The sequence below is a fragment of the Ammospiza caudacuta genome, chromosome 7, assembly GCF_027887145.1.
Source record: "Ammospiza caudacuta isolate bAmmCau1 chromosome 7, bAmmCau1.pri, whole genome shotgun sequence".
NCBI classification, from domain to species: domain Eukaryota; kingdom Metazoa; phylum Chordata; class Aves; order Passeriformes; family Passerellidae; genus Ammospiza; species Ammospiza caudacuta.
The window spans coordinates 47660031-47680648 of record NC_080599.1 but is presented as its reverse complement, the minus strand read 5'-3'; the positions used below and the strand labels follow the sequence as shown (position 1 = coordinate 47680648).

Sequence of the window (20618 nt, the reverse complement as noted above, 5' to 3'; positions counted from 1 at the left end):
AGGGAATGGAGCTGAGGGGAGAGAGGGAATGGAGCTGAGGGGAGGCTGGAGCTGAGGGGAGAGAGGGAATGGAGCTGAGGGGAGGCTGGAGCTGAGGGGAGAGAGGGAATGGAGCTGAGGGGAGGCTGGAGCTGAGGGGGAGAGGGAATGGAGCTGAGGAGGGGCTGGAGCTGAGGCAGGACCATTCTGTACTGGCCACAGCCAGAATAACCTTCATTGCACAGAGGGATTAAATCCTGACTAAACCCAAGTGAAGGTGTTCCCACCCAGCCCTCCTCATCCCACAGCACCCCAGACTGGGCTGGGTTGGAATGGACCTCAGAGCCCAGCCAGTGCCACCCCTACACCTCAGGAGCAGCTGTGACCTGCGGCGGGGCCAGCTGTCCCAGCACGTTAATGACTGTTAGGTAACGAACTCGGCTCCATGAATTTCTGTAATTACTGTTAATCACAGCAGGGTAATTAACGCCGGTGAAAGTGCTCGGGTCGGGATCCGAACCCGCGGCCTCAGCGTCCCCTCTGCCCGGCCCGCCCAGTGGCGTCACGCGCCGCGTGCGTCTGCCTTGGCCAATCAGCGGCCGCCGGCGGATTCGAACGGCGGGGCGGCGGCGGCGGCCGTTGTGCGCGCGGCGGGGCCGGCAGGGGGCGCTGCGCTCCCCGCCTGAGGGGCCGCCATGGCCGTGCCGGGACCGGGACCCGGACCGGGGCCGTACCGCGCCACGAGGCTGGTGAGCACCGAGCGGGGCTGGGCGGAACCGGGCCGGGCGGGAGCCGGGGGCGCGGCTGCTGCGGGGGGAGCGGGGCGCCCGTGGCACCCGTGCGAGCGCCGCGGGGCGGGAGGCGGCTCTGCCCCTCGGGTCTGCTGTCACGACAGAGGGGCGCTTGGGGATACGCCCTGCCAGCTGCCGCGACACCTGGGTGCCCTGGGACCCCCTGCCTGCTGTCGTGACGGGGCTCAGGGACCCTCCCCGCTCGCTGTCGCGACACGTGGCTGCCTGGCGCCTTCTGCCCCGGCTCCGTTTTCTCGGTGTGCGGGTGCGCGGGGCCGCCACACGGGGGCGCCCTGAGACATCCCATAGGACGGTGTGAGGGTGCCCTGGCACCCCCCTGCGCTCTGTCGCGATATTGGCTGCTCAGGGACACTCTGTAGGACGATATGTGGGTGCCCTGGCACCCCCTGCGCTCTGTCGCGACATTGGCTGCGCAGGGACACCCCGTGCCACGATATGTGGGTGCCGTGGCACCCCCCTGCTCTCTGTGGCCATGTGGGTACCCTGGCATCCCCCTGCGCTCTGTCGCGATATTGGGTGCGCACGGACATCCCTACCCTCGCGACATGGGGGTACCCGGAGACCTCCCCCGCTCCGCCCTCTGTCACATAAAGTTGACGCCCCGCTGTCGCGACATGCCGTTGTCGGCGGTGGCTGCAAGCGGCGGTGCCGCTCGGTGTCCCCGCAGTGGAACGAGGTGACGCGCTGCTTCCGGGCCGGGATGCCCGTGCGGCGGCACCGGCAGCGGCTCCGCTCGCACGGCAGCTGCTTCACGGCGGCCGAGGCCGCGGACTGGCTGCACCAGGTGCTCCGCAGCAACAGCAGCTTCGGGCCCGACGTCACCCGGCAGCAGACGGTGCAGCTCCTGCGGAAATTCCTCAAAAACCACGTCATCGAGGACATCAAGGGCCGCTGGGGCGCTGAGAACCTGGAGGACAACGGTGCCCTGTACAGGTACTGAGTCAGAGTTATCCCCCGGTCTCGCAGGTTGGGAGTTTTAGTTTTGTGACAAACGCCAATCGCGTGTTTTTAAAGTTTTAAAAGTTTAATAGTAATAAAATGGTTATAAAAATAGTAATACAATCAGAGTAATGATAATTTGGATTAGGCCAGTATGAGACAATAGAGACAAAGAGTTACAGACAGTCCGGGTACCTTTTCTGGGTAGCAAGAGCCCGAAAAAGGACCCACGTTAGCAGAGGATTAACCCTTAAAAACAACAGCCTGTTGCATATTCATACCTCTCATACATGATGCATAAATTCCATTCAAACACAGGATTCTGTCTGGTCATCATCAACTTCCTCCTCTGAATCCTGACAGCGCCTTTGAGGCAGAAAAAGTTCGTTTCTCCTGATAAGGGAGCAATAAATTCTCTTTCTCTGAAAGATTCAGGTGTCCTGTGGCTGCTATCTCAGTGCTAGTCCTCTCTTTTAAAAAGTATCCCACGTAGCATAGTTTCTATATTAACATTATGTTGTCACCTAAAACTACATTTAACACACTACTTAAGAGAATTAATCCAGCATAACTTTCTAACACAACACATATAACATTCATTTTAATATTTGGAAAAAGCCAATCATAAAATACAATCATAAAATACATTTTTCACAATTTAAAATGCTTAGATTTGCAAAAAGAGCTTTGTTTGGGTTAAACATCCTAGGTAACAAGTTAATTATCAGCACAGTTTTTCTCCTTTGAGTGTTTTGCTTCCCTCCTGTGTGTGTCCCTGCTTTTGTCCATCCGAGGTTTTTGCTGGAATACACACTGCACTCCAGTGCTTTGGAGTGAAGCCAGGGTGTTTTGTAGGAGCTGCCTGCTGGGTTTGCTTCTCTTGGGCCTTTTACACAAAGCCTGAGTGGGAAGCAGAGCCAAGCAGCTCTGAAATCAAAGGTATTAATGGCCCCCACTTCTCACGTTCTGGGCTCAGGCTGTGCCAACACCTTCAGCTGGACTTTGGCATCAGGGAAAACAGCCTAAAGCTAATTTATCATATGATAAACTTACAAAAATATTTCCTAACAGAGTCACACCGCTATGGACTCAGAGGTTTTGTTTTGTCAAGTCATTTATTTGATTACAGATCAGTTCTGAATGTATTTAACATCTCTCCCATTCATTACAGATTCCCTCCGACCTCTCCAGTCAAACCTCTACCAAGCCCACCAAGGGAGAACTTGGAAAACTTCTCTGGAGACAAAGGAAAACTTTTTAAACTGCCCAGCTCATCTAAAAGGGGTTTGAAGAAACAGGAGTTCCTGCAGTCTGTGGTAATAACTTCTGTTCCTCACAGCAGTGCAGTTGGCTTGCATTGTCTTTAGTCTTTAAAATTTAGTGACACTGCTCTATTGTGGCATCTCCCCTAAGAAAGAATAGTTTAGACTTAAGGAATTTGGAAATATTAAGAAACAAATTTATACGAGAGGGATTTTTATTTTGTTTTGGATTTTCTTTGTTTTGTTTCAGTGCAGAATTATCCCTGCTAAGGATTTTAAAGTACTGGGAGGGTTGAAAGGTGAAGTCCTAGAAATGATCTGCACAGTATGGCCTTGTTGAAATTTAATTTATTGCTGGGGGACAACTAAAAGGCACAAATAATTTAATTGGTCATCTTTTAGTGTGGCTCTTGATTCAGCTGAGATTGGCATGCATAAATTCTGAATTTAGGTTCCAGTCCTAAAGGAGAATAATTCACATATTAATACATCTGAATTTGAGGTGTTTTAAGCTTTTAAATTGCTGATTTTTTGATTGATCAGGAGTTTTTCCCCATTTCTTTTTAGTTGTGTGCTCCATTTCAGTGCTGAGGCTGCAGGTTACCCCCTGGCTCATGTGGAATTTAATGTTCCACAGAATGCCCTGTGCTTCTAATTCCAATTTTCTGTAATTTTTAATTGCCTTAAGAAGCTCATTTATCTTACAGTACAAACCACTCATTTTCAGGAAAACTTAGCAAGACCAAAAGCTGATGTAGCAGAAGAAAAGAAGGAAGGCACACAGCAAAGGAGGGAAATAACACAGGAATATGTGCAAGAAACATGGAGAAATATCATCCAGATACAGTGAGTGAGGAATTACACACAGCACCTTCTCCTTCAGTGGGAAATGGCCCAAGCAAGCTTTCACCATTTGTTTTTAATTGTTAAAACTATGTTTAAAATTTAATTTGAATTTTTGAAGGGTTTAATTTTTTTCCTGTTGTTTACACAGGTTTTCTAATCTGTTTATTAACTTTGGGTTGCTACATTTAAGGAATTTGTGATTAGAGGCTGAAATCTATTTTAAACACCTCAGGTGCTCTTCCTTCTGACTGTTGCTGTTTGTCCCAGGGAAAAGTGTCCCCAGTTGTCCTCCTGGAAGTGAGAAGTTACCAAACAGCACCTTAGCTCACCCAGAGTTTTGGAATAGTATGGAAAGAACATGTTTTCCTTCATCCCTTGCAAATCTTGCTCTCTTCCTCCCCAGTCTGCAGACCATTTTGGGACTGCCCTCGCTGGAGGAGGTTCTGCAGCCAGCCCAGATCATCCCTGAGTTTGTCATGTACAACATGAGCAACACCAGCAAACACGGCGTGGTCATCCTGCAGGACAAAGCAGGTGACATTTATTTCCCTAGATTTGCTTAAAAATTATTTGTTTATAAATAATAATTCATCTGTTTCACAGTCTGCTGTTTCCACTTTTTCCCCAGCCACAGCACAGCTCAGGGACCTTCAATCCCATCCCACCCCTGCCATGGCAGGGACACCTTCCCCTGTGCCAGGCTGCTCCAGCCTGGCCCTGGGCACTGCCAGGGATCCAGGGGCAGCCAAAATTCCATCCCAGCCAAAAATTCCTTCCCAATATCCCATCTAACCCTGCCCGCCTTCAGCTTGAAATTACTCCCCTTTATCCTCTCAAAATTACATGTGGAGCAGTATTTAAAATCAGTTTTAGATTTAATCTTTCATGCTTTATGTGTTATTTAATATGTGTGAGCCATTATTAGTTGTTAATTATTTGGGCTCATGTCTAAATGATGCTTTTATCTGTTTGGATTTCAGAAGACCTCCCTCACTGGGTGCTGTCAGCCATGAAGTGCTTGGCCTACTGTAAGTCACTGAAGAGCTTTCAAGTTCCAGAAACCTCTTTTGAGAGTTGGAAGGGAAATATTTGTGTGTGTGAAATCAGCTGTGACGTTTCAGTTCAGAAACCTGTGGGTGGTTTCCTCTAATGCAATTTTTCAGGAGTGAAAGGGACTTTGCTTTTCCAGTCCTTGGCTTTTAGCTGGACCAAAACATTTCCTACACTTCATATTAAACTGGGGAGATCCATTTTCTTTGCTTTGTAAACAATCAACTCTAAATTAATTAGATGAGTGCCTCTCAAATGAGACCAGAGATAATGAGCTTTTTTATCCACGTGCTGAGCTTCCTTTTGCTCAGGGAGCTTGAACTGGGAGAAGTGGGATCACTGTGCTTTGGAAATGAAGGCACACACTAAGGGTGGGTGATAATTTTGCTGAGGAACCTATGAAGACCACAGATTAATTTTTCTTTATTTATTTTCTTGGTGTGGAATAGAACTGAGCACAGCTCTCTAGTGGCTGCCTGGAATCTCTTACACTGCTTTTGCTTGCAATTTGTGCCAAATACAATATTTGTGGATTACTGATAGGATTCTTTGCTTGTGGAAGAAGAATAAATTTAGGCTGATCTTCAGAAGTTTCTTTTCTAGTGGTACTGTGGATTTTTGGTGTGAATTTCCTCTCTTCCCCTCTTTTCAGGGCCCAGGAACAAGGACATGAGCCAGGACACCTACAGTGGCTTTGAGCGGGACGTGTTCAGAACAGTTGCTGATTATTTTCTCAGTCTTCCTGAGCCATTGCTTACTTTTGAATACTATGAGCTCTTTGTTAATATCTTAGGTATGTGTGAGTTTAGAAACAGTCAGGGAAGCTCTTGAGTTCAGATCAGCTGGGGACAAATGTGATTCAAAGCAGAGCTCGGCCTCCTGATGTGTGTGGGAGCTCCGGTCTGAGGAGGATCATCACTGCTCCATTCTGTATTAGTGTTAGTTAAAATGTACTTCTGCCTCATGATTTCCCATTTAAATTGCTGTTTCAGCTCACATTCTAAATATTCAATAACAAGAACTTCAGAAGGTGTGCTTGTTCTGCCTGCTCCTCACTATTGCAGTGTTACCTGTCTTTGTTCTTGCATGTTGGATGCAATGGCCTTGTTAAATTGCTTTGGAACTGAGCTAAAGTCTTCTTAATTAATATCTTAATTAATATCTTGACTTTGTTGTCTGTCTGCCCAGTTAGCAGCTCTCTGAACTGGTTCATTTTCACACCACTTGCACCTTTAACATCTCTTTCATTCCCTGATAGTTTTGTGTGGCTACATCCAAATTCCTGATCTGGGCAGTGGAAATCGTTCTGTCCAAGAGGAGAAATGTGACCCTCAGCCTTCAAAACCTCCTCACTTGAACTCTTTCAAGTCCACTGAGTGTCTTCTCCTAAGCCTGCTCCTCAAAGAGTCTGACAAGAAGGAGAAAGGAGAAGCTTCCAGGAGGTTTTCCTCAGAGGAGCTGAGAGCCCAGAGCCGGCACGGAAAGAAATGGCAGCAGCACAAACTGCCACGGCAGCAAGGGAGTGCTGGGAGCCTGATAGGAGGGAGCTGCCAGAATCTTGCAGGACCCAGGAATGCCCAAGAGCCACCTGGAGCATTTAGGACAAGGTGTTACTCCTTGGAGAGAATTGGAGCTGCTGCTTCAAGTGTGTGTGATAAAGGAGGACGTGCCCCCCTCAGGGCAGGTGTGAGCACCAGCACGAGGAGCGGAGAGCTGCTGGAGGAGCACAGAGGGCCCTCGGTGCTGGAGCTGGGCTGGGGCAGCTCAAGCCCAGCCCAGGGCCTCGGGAGAGTGCCTGGCCCGTGTCCCTGGGCCCAGGAGCTGTGGGGTGGCAGCCAGGGGCCACCCCTGAGCCTGCTGGGCAGGAGGAGCTCCAGGAGCTGCAGTGCCATCAACAGGCCCAGCGCTGAGATCACAGTGCAGCCCCGGGGGCAGGGCACAGCCATCAGCGTCCAAAGGAGACTCTGCAGGAGCAGCACCGAGCTGGCAGCACGCTCTGCCCCCCCCTCCCCTTGTGTGCTGCCTGGCACAAGTAAGGGCTCCCTGCAGCACGCTGTACTGCCTTGTGCTGTGGCCTCACTAACCCCTGCTTCCCTCACCTCTGCCACTCTGCTAGGATAGGCACAGAGCATGCATCTGTGGGGTTTTAAAGGAAATCTGCTGGCATTATTGTTTAAGCTGCTGTAGCTCTGCTAACTGTGTGTAGTAACTTTGGAGTAGGAGCTCCATGTGTCAGTGATTGGCCTTTCTGCTCAGGTTGAGTGATGGGGACAGGGAATCTGCACACACCTGCCTGTTGGAGATGTCTTTTTCTGTTCTGTAAATCTGTATTTTCTGGGAATAATTAGTGTCACTCCTTAATTGTATTGTGGTCCTAACTGCACCATAATGGAGGAAGTTGAAGATGACCACACAAACAAAGGCCTGTACATTCTCTTCTGTGTTACAGCTGATTTATCTGAAACATAAATAATCACACTGAAAAATAGGAAATCTGTGATACTGAGGTAGAAACATGCTGGAAGCTGGTTCAGATCTTAATGCCAGCTGTCTTTGTGGTTGACTTGTAGATCTGCTGCAGCCTCACCTGGAGAGGATTGCAGTGGAGGCCCTGCAGATCTGCTGCCTGCTGCTGCCCCCGCCGAGGCGCAGGAAGCTGCAGCTGCTGCTCAGGATGATGAACAGGATCAGTGGCAACGTCGACATGCCACGGCTGCACGATGCCATGGGCACCAGGTCCCTGGTAAGGGCAGGAAAACTCTTCTTAGAGGAATGCAGAGATTCCTCAGCCTGATTTCTCACCCTGCTGCTCTTTGGAATCCCAAACTGGTTTGGGTTGGGAGGGACCTTAAAGCCCATCTCATTCCAGTTTAATCCTGGTGTGCATTAGGTTGGCTCTGCAGGTTTTAATCACCCCACTTGTCTCCTCCAATTGAGGATTTAGGCTTGGGTTAGAAGTAGGAAGAAATTCTTTATTCAGAGGGTGGGCAGGCCCTGGCACAGGTGCCCAGAGCAGCTGTGGCTGCCCCTGGATCCCTGGCAGTGCCCAAGGCCAGGCTGGACAGGGCTGGGAACACCTGGGGCAGTGGGAGCTGTCCCTGCTCCAACCCACACCGTTCCAGGAACCTATTCTACAGTCCTGTGGAGATGTTCAGTTTTCTATAGGTTAAGCCTTTCTCTGCTACCACCTTTTACAATATGTATTTTTAACTGAAAGTGCTGTTCAATTTCAAAGAAATTACTTTAATTCAGCTGATGACTCTTCCTCCTTGTGTGACCCTACTTGGAAGTTGGTACTGGGGGATTTGAGCCACTGTGGAGTGGAGAGGAGGGAAATCATCCCCCCAGCTTTCTCCACTGCAGCTGTGCTGAACTCTTCCAGCTGATCCAGACATTCTCCCGCTGTGTCCTGCGCTGTGCAGAGGAGGAGGACCTGGATGAGCTGCTCTCCACACGCCTGCTGTCCTTCCTGATGGACCATCAGCAGGAAATACTCCAGGTCCCAGCTTACCTGCAGGTTGCTGTGCAGGATCACCTCGAGTACATGAAGAAGGCTCAGGTTGGTGCCGTGAGAGCAGTGCAGATTTATTTGTTAATTGCTTCTTCTGAAGTTGGGAAAATGCAAATAACCCCAGGACATTTTGAATGTGTAGATATTAATTACAATGTTTTGCAGCTTGTGAGTGGGTGTGGGTGTTTATTGGGTACTTACTCCAACAGTACAGAATCAGTTGAGTGCATGCAGAGCCCTTTTTTCTTCCAGTGCAAACAGGAAAAAGAAGAAATTTGTGCCATCTTGCCAACGTATTCCTACTGCAAACAAATCACTCCTCAGGAGTTTGAAGAACAAAAGGTCTCTACCTCACAGGCTGCAGTGGCAGAGCTCCTGGAGAACATCATCAAGGATAAAAACCTCTCTGTGAAGGAGAAGAAGAAAAAGTTGAAACAGGTGAGGTTATTTCATTTGCTTGTGCAGTGCCTTTGTGAGGGATGGGCCCAGAGCCTGGGGCAGGAGAGGAGCAGAATGTGCTGAGAAATGTTTGTGCTCAAGAGCTGTGAGTGCTTCATGTGCTCTGCTTGGGATTTTAAAGATGGTTTTTAATGCTGCATCCTCTGGAGCCAGGCTGGGACACCTGGGGGTGCTCCCCTGGAGAGGAGAAGGATCCAGGGAGAGCCCAGAGCCCCTGGCAGGGCCTGGAGGGGCTCCAGGAGAGCTGCAGAGGGGCTGGGGACAGGGATGGAGGGACAGCACACAGGGAATGGCTCCCACTGCCAGAGGGCAGGGATGGGTGGGACATTGGGAATTGGGAATTGTTCCCTGGCAGGGTGGGCAGGCCCTGGCACAGGCTGCCCACCCTGGATCCCTGGCAGTGCCCAAGGCCAGGCTGGACACTGGGGCTGGAGCAGCCTGGCACAGTGGGAGGTGTCCCTGCCATGGCAGGGGTGGAACAGGATGGGATTTAAGGTCCCTTCCAATCCAAACCACTCCATAATAATGCAGCCTTTGACTGGCAGCAGTGTTCAAACAATGGTGTAAAACCAGGACAAATGGTTCCTGATGGAACTGCAGCCTGGATTCCTGTGCTGCACTGGCCATCCAAGTCACCATTAACAGGCCAGAGGTGGGGTTAAATTCAGTAGGGGTTAAAAGCAATGATTTTTGGCTTTAAGAGACCAAACTCTCTCTGTTGAGAATCCTGAAACATTCTTTTGGTGGCCTTGGCTTTGTGTTTTGTAACATTTACAGTGCTCAAGATTATCTTGCACTTCTCTCGCCTACCAACAACTTGCCTAATAGTAAGGCTAAAGCACAGCAGTTCTGGCAGGATTTAATCCTGGAGGGTTTTTCTTTCTTTTGGCAAGTCTTCCTGCCCAATGGAATAGTTTTGTACTTGTCCTGGAATCTCCTAAACGAGTCTTGTGACTCCCCTTTGAACAAGCAGCTTTTGAGGACAGCCTCACTTGGCTTTGGTGCCCCTCCTGCAGCTCTGACTTCATGTGTGTTGTGGAAACGTTGTGGGCCTCTAAAAGTGACTCTGGTTTGGTTCATCAAAACTTCTGAATCTAAAGACGAATGGTGAATTATAGTTGATAAATGGTCCCAGTACTGGAGGTGCCTCAGCAGTGCCAGCACAGGGATGGGCACTGCCCTGGGCCTGCTGGACACATTCTGCTTGATGGGAAATGTTGGGAATTCATGGGAAGAGCCAAATTCATGGCACTTTCTAGAGAGTAAGTTCCCAATTGCGTCAACACCAGAAGTTACAAAGGTGGTTTGGATCCATCCGTGGGAAGGTTTGGCTCATGTCCAGATGTATTTACATTTTTTCATCCCTCCCTGAGGCCTTGCAAGGGAAACAGGCACAGTGTCCAAATCACTGCTCTGGTTCCAGGTGCTTTCATTTCCATGGAATCAGTGGTAAGCTTTCCTGGGAGAAGCCTTGGCTCCCTGTTGGGTAAGAGAGTTTATCCAAGGCGTTCCTGGAAGGCAGCTCTGCAGGCACAGAGTGTGCTGTGGCACAGCTGGAGCTGTCGTGGGATTTCCTCTGGGGTTTTCTCATCCTGGCTGCTGTGTGTGCTGCAGTTCCAGAAGGAATACCCCCAGATCTACGGGAGCAGGTTCCCAAGGACGGAGTCGGAAGCGCAGCTCCTGGAGAACAAACCCACCCTCAAGCAGCCCATGCTGAGCCTCAGGAAACCCAAATTCCGCAGCCTCAGGTACTGATTTCACCCTCCTGAGCCACCTCTCCCTGCCTGAAGTCTGAGGGATTCACCAAAGGAATTGCTGCAGGAGTTTGGTGCTGGCTGTGCTGTGGAAGGGGGAAATGTTTACATGGACACTGTGCTGGAAGGTGCCAAAATACCTTTTTTGGTGCAGATACTTTGGAATAACTTCTAAAAGAAAAATATTTATCTGTTTACAAATTATTACAATATATCGGAGTAGGAAAATGTAAAAATACACATAAAGCTGTTGTTAACCAAAAATTTATATATTTTTTAATGGGAAACTAATGATGTGCCTCTTGTTATAACCTTTAAATGTCTGTCAGGAATTTGTGCCATTTATTGTAGTTTTTACATGTGTGTTGTGACTAAGTGCCTTTTCTATTCTCAAAAATGTTTGTCTTTAAACAAAGGAGCTTCTATGAGTTCAGAACCAGGAGAGCCAGTTCACCATAAATAAATTATTATCTCACTCCATAAATGCTTCTGTTCACACTCCATAAATGCTTCTGTTTTCATATCATCTGTAAAACCCTCATCAGCTTTTTGATATTTATTTATATTAAAAGACTTGAAGTGTATTTCTGCATTTTCATGGAAAATTCATTTTGGATCTGTTAGTGAGATTCTCAAAATAGGAGTGATGGATGATCCATGAAGTGAGAACAGAATATACTAATTTTCCCTATTTTTCCCAGAGGTAGGGATTTGCTTAATAATTATGATAAGATAAAGGTTCCCCCACAGGAGTTGAAATCTGCAGGAATATTTTTGGGAAAGTATAATTAATAATAATTAATCTACTGCCTGGCTCTGAGATCCCAGACTGGTTTAGGTTGGGAGGGACCTTAAATCCCACCCTGCCATGGCAGGGACATTTCCCACTGTCCCAGCCCCGGTGTCCAGCCTGGCCTTGGGCACTGCCAGGGATCCAGGGGCAGCCACAGCAAATCTGGGCACCTGTGCCAGGGCCTGCCCACCCTCACAGCCAGGATTCCTTGGTACATCTGTGATCCTGAGCCTGTCAGTTCTCTCCCCAAAAAATACCATTTTTCTCCTTTTTTGGGAAAGGTTTTGTAAAAGAGAAACCTGAATTAGCCTCATTTTACCCTGTATTAATGATGCCTTATGTCCTGAGGGTAACTTTGTGCTTTCAGGGCAGGGGGCAGCTGTTCCTGTCCTGGAACATCTGTAACCAGCCTCCAGCACTCAGCACCTGCCTGGACTTGCTTCCAGTGCTTCCTACCCCATGCCATGTTGCATAAATGCTTTGTTTATGTAGTGTTCCAGTTAAGTAACTTATTGGGTGAGAAGCTCACATTTCCAGGATTTGGCTTTCAAAGGCCTGCCCTCATTACTCCCAGTTCTTGATCCAGGTTATTTAATGTTCCCTTCTAAGGTTTTGACAGACCTTAGCCAAAATGGGAATAAAAAGAGAAATTATAATTATGGTTCTTCAATGGAAAGGGTTAATGGGAGGCCTTAATCACGATCTCAGTGCAGTATCCTGGTTTTTCTGTGAGAAGCCTTAAATGAGCCCTTGTCCAAGTGGAAACGCTGCCTTGAAAGGGAACAAGCAAAACCCCAGGGAGATAGGCAACCCTCATGTGTTGGTTGTGGCAGCAAATGGAGCAGGGGATGTTTAATGTCACTTTCTGTCCCTTCATCCCAGTTTGGGTCCCTGGAGCTGTTTCTATATGGAAGCAGCACCTGAATGTATGTGATGATAAAACACCTTCATCCTCTGTCTCTGAGGGGACAGCAGGAAACAGAGACCTTGTTAATCTTTGAAATTGCTCTTTACAGCGCTGTTGTTTTTGTAAATGTTTTCATAACTATTTTAATAAATGAATTAAAAACCAAACCATTCTTACAAGAGGTGGTTCCTAATGATGAGTCTGGAGGAGACTGAGGGACACCTCCAGGGGCTGAGGGACAGCTCCAATCTCCGCTCCCTGTGACAGGACCCAGGGAATGGCTGCAGCTGGGCCAGGGGAGGTTTAGGTTGGATTTCGGGAAGGTTCCTCATCCAGAGGGTGCTGGCACTGCCCAGGCTCCCCAGGGAATGGGCACGGCCCCGAGGCTGCCAGAGCAGCTCCAGGAGGGCTCAGACAGCGCTCGGATGGGATTGTTGGGGTGTCTGTGCAGGGCCAGGATCGCTGACCCCTGTGGGTCCCTCCAGCTCGGGGGATTCCTCGATGTTTGCCTCTGGCACTCTCCTCCCCTGGTGTCTCTGGTGTCACACACTCCTGGGAGGCTCTGGAGGAGCCGGGATGGTCCCTGCAGAGCCGGGTGCCGCTGCCAGCGCCCGGCACGGCTCCAGCGCTCCGTCCCACTCCTCCCTGGGCTTTTCTTCTTTGTAATCACTTCTGCTTGGGAAGAATTTAGGTCTCAGGAAAACAGTGAAAGCCCCTTTTTGTGTGAACAGCAGGACAAAAGCTCCCAAAGCCCGGGGAGGATTTTGGTGCTGAAAGACGGCTCTGTTCCCGGGGTGCTCTCATTGGTGGGGGCTGTTTTGGGATGGGGCTGCCCTGGGCAGGGCTCAGCACCCCATAAATACCCAGCACAGCTCTGGCTCCCTGCTTGGCTCCAGAGGCTCAGGCCCTTCATCAGGGAGGATGTACAGCCAGTGAGTATCCCTGAGGCTCCTCTCTGTGGGAGCACATCCCACGTGGAGCACTGGCTGGGGCTGGGGGCAGCGGGGTTTGGAGGGGAGGAGAGGTGGGGAGGTCTCCATGTCTCCATCTCACAGCCCATGCCAAGGTGTGGTCCTGGTCTGGGGGAACAGGCTCACCTCCAGGTTCCAGAGGATTGACCAGAATTTAGAGCAGTATAATAGAATCCTGGAATGGTTTGGGTTGGAATTGACCTTAAAGCCCATCCAGTGCCACCCCTGCCATGGGCAGAGCCACCTTCCACTGTTCCAGGTGCTCCAAGCCCTGTCCAGCCTGGCCTTGGCACTGCCAGGGATCCAGGGGCAGCCACAGCAAATCTGGGCGGAGTTCACCAGCCTGTGCCTGGTGTGTCTTCATGGGCTTTGCAGCACATAGAATTGGAACCCAACAAATAATTCTTTGCTTCAAAAAAAAAAAGGCAAAAAAGAAAAAGGAAAAAAATTTAAAAAGGCTTTTTCAAGAGCTGAGAGATACAAGCTGGATTTTGCTTTTCTGGTGATTTGGGTGTCCTGGTTTGTTGGGCTGCAGTATGGGGTGTCCCCTCGGTGTCCCTGTCCCTCTTCACACTCGGGACAGTTCTCAGCAGCTGTTTGGAACCTCAGAGCCTTTCCCCATGGAAAGGTGCTTCTCCTTCCTTCCTCCCCCAAGTTCTTTGCAAGCCATGGATCATCCAGTGCAGAAAGATCCATCCCTCCCTGGGGGGGCTCCCAGCTGTGCCCCAACTCCGGGCTCACCAGCTGTGCCCTTCCAGGGTGGAGCATCCTGCTGGAGGCTACAAGAAGCTCTTTGAGACAGTGGAGGAGCTGTCCTCTCCAGTGACTGCCCACGTCACAGGTTGGTCTGGGGCCTCATCTCCTCCTGCTGCCCTTTGCTCCCGCAGCTCTGGGGCTGCCAGGGCTTTACACGGCTGGATGTGAAGGAGCTCACAGGGCTGGTGATTTGGGGTAGAGAAAGGTCAGATTGGGTGGGGAGCTCTTTAGACAATACTGAATGTCTTGGTCCACAGCAGGTGTGAAGAAATCAGAGCTTGAAAAGGTCATTTGTGTTTAAACACTAAGCTTAATTAGAAAATGAAGTTTTGATTTTCTCACTGTCACAATGAAAATTCCTTGGTCTGATTTGCTGTGCCCATCCCAACGCTGGGTCTCCCACAGGCAGGATTCCCACCTGGCTGCGAGGAAGCCTCCTGAGATGTGGTCCTGGCTTGTTTGAGGTGGGCTCAGAGCCCTTCTACCATCTCTTTGATGGCCAGGCACTGCTGCACAAGTTTGACTTCAAGGAGGGGCATGTCACCTACCACCGAAGGTACGAGCCAGTTTTCCAAGCAAAAGGAATAAATAAGGAAGCATTTGCTTGTGTGAAATGCTGGGAACAGGCTGTGTCTGTGGGAGATCCTGGTTATTTCGAGTCCATGTGGTTATTGGAAGAGCTCTAGCAGTGATATCATTAACCCAGCTCCAGATGCAATCTGAGGTTGTGGAGAGCTCCAGATGCAATGAGAGGCTTGTGGAGAGCTCCAGCTGCAATGAGAGGTTGTGGAGAGCTCCAGCTGCAATGAGAGGTTGTGCCAGAGCTCTCCTGGGGTTCATCAAAGGAATGTCTGTATTTATTGCACAGCCTGGTGTCCCAGTGTCCCGTGTAACAGAGTTTCCCTCCTGGCCCCAGGTTTGTCCGGACCGACGCCTACGTGCGAGCCATGACGGAGAAGAGGATCGTGATAACGGAGTTTGGCACCTACGCCTACCCAGACCCCTGCAAGAACATCTTCTCCAGGTCCCTCGGGTGGTGCACACACTGCTGGGATGTCCCATGGAGTTTCTGCTTCCCAGGAGCCCCTGACTGCCTGTTGGTTTTCTCTGCTCAGGTTTTTCTCCTACTTCAAAGGGGTGGAGGTGACGGATAACGCCCTGGTGAATGTCTACCCTGTGGGTGAGGATTACTATGCCTGCACTGAGACCAACTTCATCACCAGGATTAACCCAGACACCCTGGAGACCATCAAGCAGGTGGGTCTTTGTCCTGGGAGTCACAGAATGGGTTGGGTTGGCAGGGATCTTAAAGCCCATCCAGTGCCATCCCTGCCATGGGCAGGGACACCTCCCACTGTCCCCAAGTGTCCAGCCTGGCCTTGGGCACTGCCAGGGATCCAGGGGCACCCTCAGCTGCTCTGGGCACCTGTGCCAGGGCCTGCCCACCCTCACAGACATTCTTCCCAATATCCACCTAACTCTGCCCTCCTGTCCCTCCATGCCTTGTCCCCAGTTCCTCTCCAGCTCTCCTGGAGCCCCTTTAGGCACTGGGAGGGTCCCCCCTGAGCCTTCTCCTCTCCAGGTGAGCACCCCCAGCTCTCCCATGGCAGAGGGGCTCCAGCCCCTGCAGCATCTTCAAGTTGTGGTTGGAGTTTGCAAATCAGAGCGCAGTTGCAGACTTTGAGAGGAATTTCCCACATGCAGAGCAAGGATATATTGACTCCAAACACCTTGCAGATCTTGTGCCTTCCCACCTCACTCCTGACTCTGTCCCTGCTGTTCTCCAGGTGGATCTCTGTAAATATGTGTCTGTCAATGGGGCAACAGCTCATCCCCACATTGAGAACGATGGCACCGTTTACAACATTGGCAATTGCTTTGGGAAAAACTTTGCCCTGGCCTACAACATCATCCGGATTCCTCCTCTGCAGGCAGGTCAGTCAAGGCCTCCTCGGAGCCAGCTGGGAAACTTTTCCCTTATGAATCATTTCTTTGTCCTTTAAATGAACTTTGTTATCCAGTTAAGTTTTTTCTAAGCTCCTTTAATTTTTATTTTTTTAATGTTGTATTTAAGTCATTTCCAGGTGGCTTCTAAATGATGAATTTTGTGTTAAAGGCAGGAATTTGCTGGGTAGAGGCTGTAAGTGCAGCCCACATGTTGGGTGAGACCTCCATAACCTCTCACCTGTCCCATTCCAGACAAGGAAGACCCCATGAACAAGTCGGAGGTGGTGGTGCAGTTCCCCTGCAGTGACAGGTTCAAGCCCTCCTATGTCCACAGGTAACATTCCATGGGGTCAGCAGGTCAGCTGCAACCAGGGACTAGTTTTCACATGTATTCAGCAATGAAAATTAGGTGATTAACCAAAATAAATTTTGAGCAATGATCCATGTGTTTAAGATAAGCAGCTCCATGGTTTTTGTCCAAAGTGACCCCAGTGAGCCTGATGTGCTCCCCTGCCTTTCCCCACAGCTTTGGGCTGACCCCAAACTACATCGTGTTTGTGGAGACACCAGTGAAAATCAACCTGCTCAAGTTCCTCTCCTCCTGGAGCCTCTGGGGAGCCAACTACATGGACTGCTTCGAGTCCAACGAGACCATGGGGGTAAGCGTGGGCTCATCCCAAACTGGGCTGGACGGGGCAGCCAGACCTGGCTTGGGGCGTCCCTTGGCTTCACCTTCGTTTCCCTGAGCCTACGCCCAGCTGCTGTGTGCTTTGCAGGTGTGGCTTCACGTGGCAGAGAAGAAGAAAGGCAGGCTCCTCAACCTCAAATACCGCACCTCGGCCTTCAACCTCTTCCACCACATCAACACCTACGAGGACAACGGGTTCCTGATCGTGGACCTGTGCACCTGGAAGGGGTGAGGCCAAAGCTCCCTGGGCACCACCACTGCCCCTTGCACCACACCCCCCCCTCCCTGCCCTGGCACATCCTTGCTGAGGCGTCCGGCACTTCCACCAACCCATTGAACATCTAACACGTGGTGACATGTAGACTACACAGCACTGAGCTCTCCAGAGGTGCAGGGAGCCTGCTTGACACTCATTTTCCAGGAAAAAAAAATTTCATCTGTTATTTACTTTTATCTTTAAGAAATGTTAGTGATTGGTGAAGGGTTGATGCTATTCTGGCTCCTGGGGCTGCAATGATCAGGGTGTGTGTGAGGCTTGAATGCTGCTCTTCATGTAAACACAGAAATGTGGCACTGAAATGATGAAGCTCAACCCTGTGTTGGCTGCATACCCAGGATACCCTGAGCTGAGCTGATCCTGGCACAGAATCATAGAATTCCAGACTGCTTTGGGTTGGAAGGGACCATAAACTCATCTTGTTCCACCCCCTGGCATAAGCAAGGTTGCTCCAAGCCCCTTCCTGTGCCTGTGCTGAACACCAGCAGTTGCTGGGTTTTTGTGACAGGGGCTGTGGTGCACACACAGCTCAGCTCTGCTGAGGAGCTGGACTGGGGCTTCTGTCACTCTGTTTTTCCCCATGCAGTGTCCAAGGCCAGGTTGGACAGGGCTTGGAGCACTCTGGGACAGTGGAAGGTCTCCCTGCCCATGGCAGGGGATGGGACGAGATAAACATTAAGAACCCTCCAACCCAAACCATTCTAGGCTTCTATGAATTTTTGGCAAAAACCACCTACACTTCCCCCACACCTGCAAAGGCCAGCTGTGTTTGTCTGTTTGGTGCAGGTTTGAGTTTGTCTACAACTACCTGTACCTGGCCAACCTTCGGGCCAACTGGGACGAGGTGAAGCGGCAGGCGGAGAAGGCGCCGCAGCCCGAGGCCCGCAGATACGTCCTGCCCCTGAGCATCAACAAGGTACTGCAGGCTGCTCCTCTCCCTGCCAGGCTCCTGCCCCACTTGCTTCAAATTCAACCTTTTCATCAAGAGAGAAAACCTGAAGTATGGGCCTTCAGAGAAACTTTGTATTTTCTTTAGCTGACCAATGTTTTTCTAGTTTATTTTATATGGCTGCCAAGAGAGGCTGTGGCTGCTCCATCCCCTGGAAGTGTCCAAGGCTGGGCTGGATGGAGCTCTGAGTAACTGGTCTAGTGGAAGGTGTCCCTGCCCATGGTGAGGAAAATGAGCTGAGCTTTATGGTCCCTTCCAACCCAAACTCTTTGATGACTCCACGTGTTACTATTCATGGCAGAGCCTGTGGGGCAGCAGTTAATACCGGATCTGCTCAAAGCACAGAAGGGAGCAGCCACAGCCCAAGCACGTGTGGTTAAATCCTCCAGCCCTCGGTGTGAGGTCCCTGGAGCTGCCAGCCTGGCACAGACAGAGCTCTCTGGCTGGCAGCTGCTGGGTTCCTTTCCATGACCCTGCTCGTGGTGGCTGCTGGGTGGGCCAAGGGCTGCAGGGGACCGGTCAGCAGAGCCTCTCACGGAGCTCACTGGGCTGTGGATCAAGTGAGAAGTGCAAGCCCACGTGGCAGTGCTTAATGAAGCCCCTGAATGCCCCCAGCAGGGAGGGAAGCTGTGTTTAGGCTGAGGATCAGGACAGTTCTTGCAGCACTGCCAAGCACAGAGGAGCAGTCACCTCCTGCCACTCCTGAGGCTCTGCCACACATCACCGCCTTCCCTGTTCAGTGCTGTTTGCTACAGCTCTGTGCAAATAATCCACAACTTTTCTCCAATCCCTTGGGTATTTATTTCTCTTTGTCACAGGCTGACACAGGGAAGAACCTGGTCACCCTGCCCTACACGACGGCCACGGCGACGCTGCGCAGTGACGAGACCATCTGGCTGGAGCCAGAGGTGATTTTCTCGGGGCCACGGCACGGTACGATGCCAGCCCGGCTCCCCCAGGCCACAGCAGCCACGTGCTGCCTGCACGCCGTGTCCCCCTAACCCTCAGCATTTATGCACATTTACTTCTCCTTGTAGCCTTTGAGTTCCCCCAGATCAACTACAGGAAGTACGGAGGGAAGCCGTACACGTACACCTACGGGCTGGGGCTGAACCACTTTGTCCCAGACAGGGTAAATGTCAGCCAATGGGGGATGCCTTCGATTTGGGGACAACAAGGAGCATTTCTGAGCTCTGTGGTTGTGTGCTGTCCCCACCTTTAGCTGTGCAAGCTGAATGTGAAAACCAAGGAGACCTGGGTGTGGCAGGAGCCAGATGCTTACCCGTCAGAGCCAATCTTCGTTTCCCACCCGGATGCGCTGGAGGAAGATGATGGTAATGCTGGGGGTGGTGGGATTGGGATTGGGATTGGGATTGGGATTGGGATTGGGATTGGGATTGGGATTGGGATTGGGATGGGGATTGGGATTGGGAAGGGCTGTGCCAGGCTGGCTGCAGGGCTGAGATGGGACTGGTATGAACACTGGTGGGAAATTTCTGAGGAAACACGGGAAAACTAAAACTATAGTAATAACATTTTTGGGTTGGGAAGGACATTAAAACTCATCCCGTTCCACCCCCTGCCATGGGCATGGACACATTCCACTGTCCCAGGTTGCTCCAAGCCTTGAACCTGGCCTTGGGCAGTTGCAGGGGCAGCCACAGCTTCCCTGGGCAGCGTGTGCCGTGTCCCTGTCCCTCAGCATGGATGACTCTCCCGGGATTTCTGGTGCCCTGAGTGCCAGGGCTGCTCTCGCCTTGCCCAGCCGGGGTCAGACACAGCCCACACCCACCTGGGCCACACCCAGCGTGTTCTCACCTTGCAGGGGTGGTGCTGAGCATCGTGATCAGCCCGGGGGCGGGGCCCAAGCCCGCCTTCCTCCTCATCCTCAACGCCAAAGACATGAGCGAGGTGGCCAGGGCCGAGGTGGAGGTGAACATTCCTGTGACATTCCATGGGCTCTTCAAGAGAGCGTGAGCACAAACAGCTTCTTCCAGCTCCCAAAGGTGCAGCCTCTGTTTACAGGTGACCCAAACTCCTTCCACAGCCCTTTGCGTTTGTGGGGCTGCTTAACTCAGATCAAGCAGTTCAGTCTTGTCAATGATTCTTCAAAATGGTTAATCAGGTATTTTTTTAAATGCACCCTTTGGTACCATTTCCAGTTAAACCACAAGTTGGGGGTGGTGGAGAGGTTCTGTTTATGCAAAATTAAACTTTGTAGCTGCAGCAGAGCAAAAGAAGCTGAAAGAGCAGAGAGTAACCTCAACACTTTTACATGTGGTAACATAGTGTACAACTGGCTGTGCTCTGTTACATGGTTGAGAATTTTTAGCCTAAACTGAACGATTCTGGATTGAAACACCATCCTGGTCATTGCTGTGGTACCCTCAGAGCAATCCCAGTGCAGTTTTCCACAGCTGCTTTGGGAATCCCAAGAGGGTGGCAGGCAGAGTTTTGTTCTTCACCCAGGCTGCAAACTGCACACCTTCCCTTGTGTGTTTGCTCCTTTCCCTTTCTTTTGTTCAAGTGTCCTTGATTTCTGGATTTCATGTAAAAACATGGACATGAAAAAATCAAGCAATTGTTACCCCTTGGGCTGACTTTGCTTCCTTAGAGTGCTACAGATGTTTAGCTTAATCCTTCCTTCTCCCAAAATAAACTTTCTGCTGATGTTAAAAGAGGTTATTGTTGAGAATAAAAACTTCCTGCCAGCAGATT

At 50.6% G+C, this 20618-nt stretch overlaps 2 protein-coding genes across 2 annotated transcripts; both read left to right on the top strand.

Moving 5' to 3' along the window:
- The first annotated feature begins 636 nt into the window (after positions 1-636).
- Positions 637-11196, top strand: DEPDC1 (DEP domain containing 1). Its single transcript, XM_058808700.1, has 12 exons — positions 637-728; positions 1459-1724; positions 2902-3046; positions 3720-3838; positions 4242-4372; positions 4819-4866; positions 5541-5681; positions 6147-6920; positions 7459-7631; positions 8271-8447; positions 8652-8837; positions 10473-11196. The coding sequence occupies exons 1-12, from the start codon at positions 675-677 to the stop codon at positions 10611-10613; spliced, it is 2355 nt and encodes a 784-aa protein (XP_058664683.1). The 5' UTR covers positions 637-674; the 3' UTR covers positions 10614-11196.
- A 2857-nt stretch (positions 11197-14053) lies between these two features.
- Positions 14054-20504, top strand: RPE65 (retinoid isomerohydrolase RPE65). The gene is made up of 13 exons (XM_058808843.1): positions 14054-14124; positions 14445-14595; positions 14956-15063; positions 15155-15296; positions 15827-15974; positions 16239-16320; positions 16513-16645; positions 16763-16902; positions 17738-17867; positions 18719-18833; positions 18938-19032; positions 19123-19234; positions 19726-20504. The coding sequence occupies exons 3-13, from the start codon at positions 14987-14989 to the stop codon at positions 19875-19877; spliced, it is 1326 nt and encodes a 441-aa protein (XP_058664826.1). The 5' UTR covers positions 14054-14124; positions 14445-14595; positions 14956-14986; the 3' UTR covers positions 19878-20504.
- Positions 20505-20618: the final 114 nt, after the last annotated feature.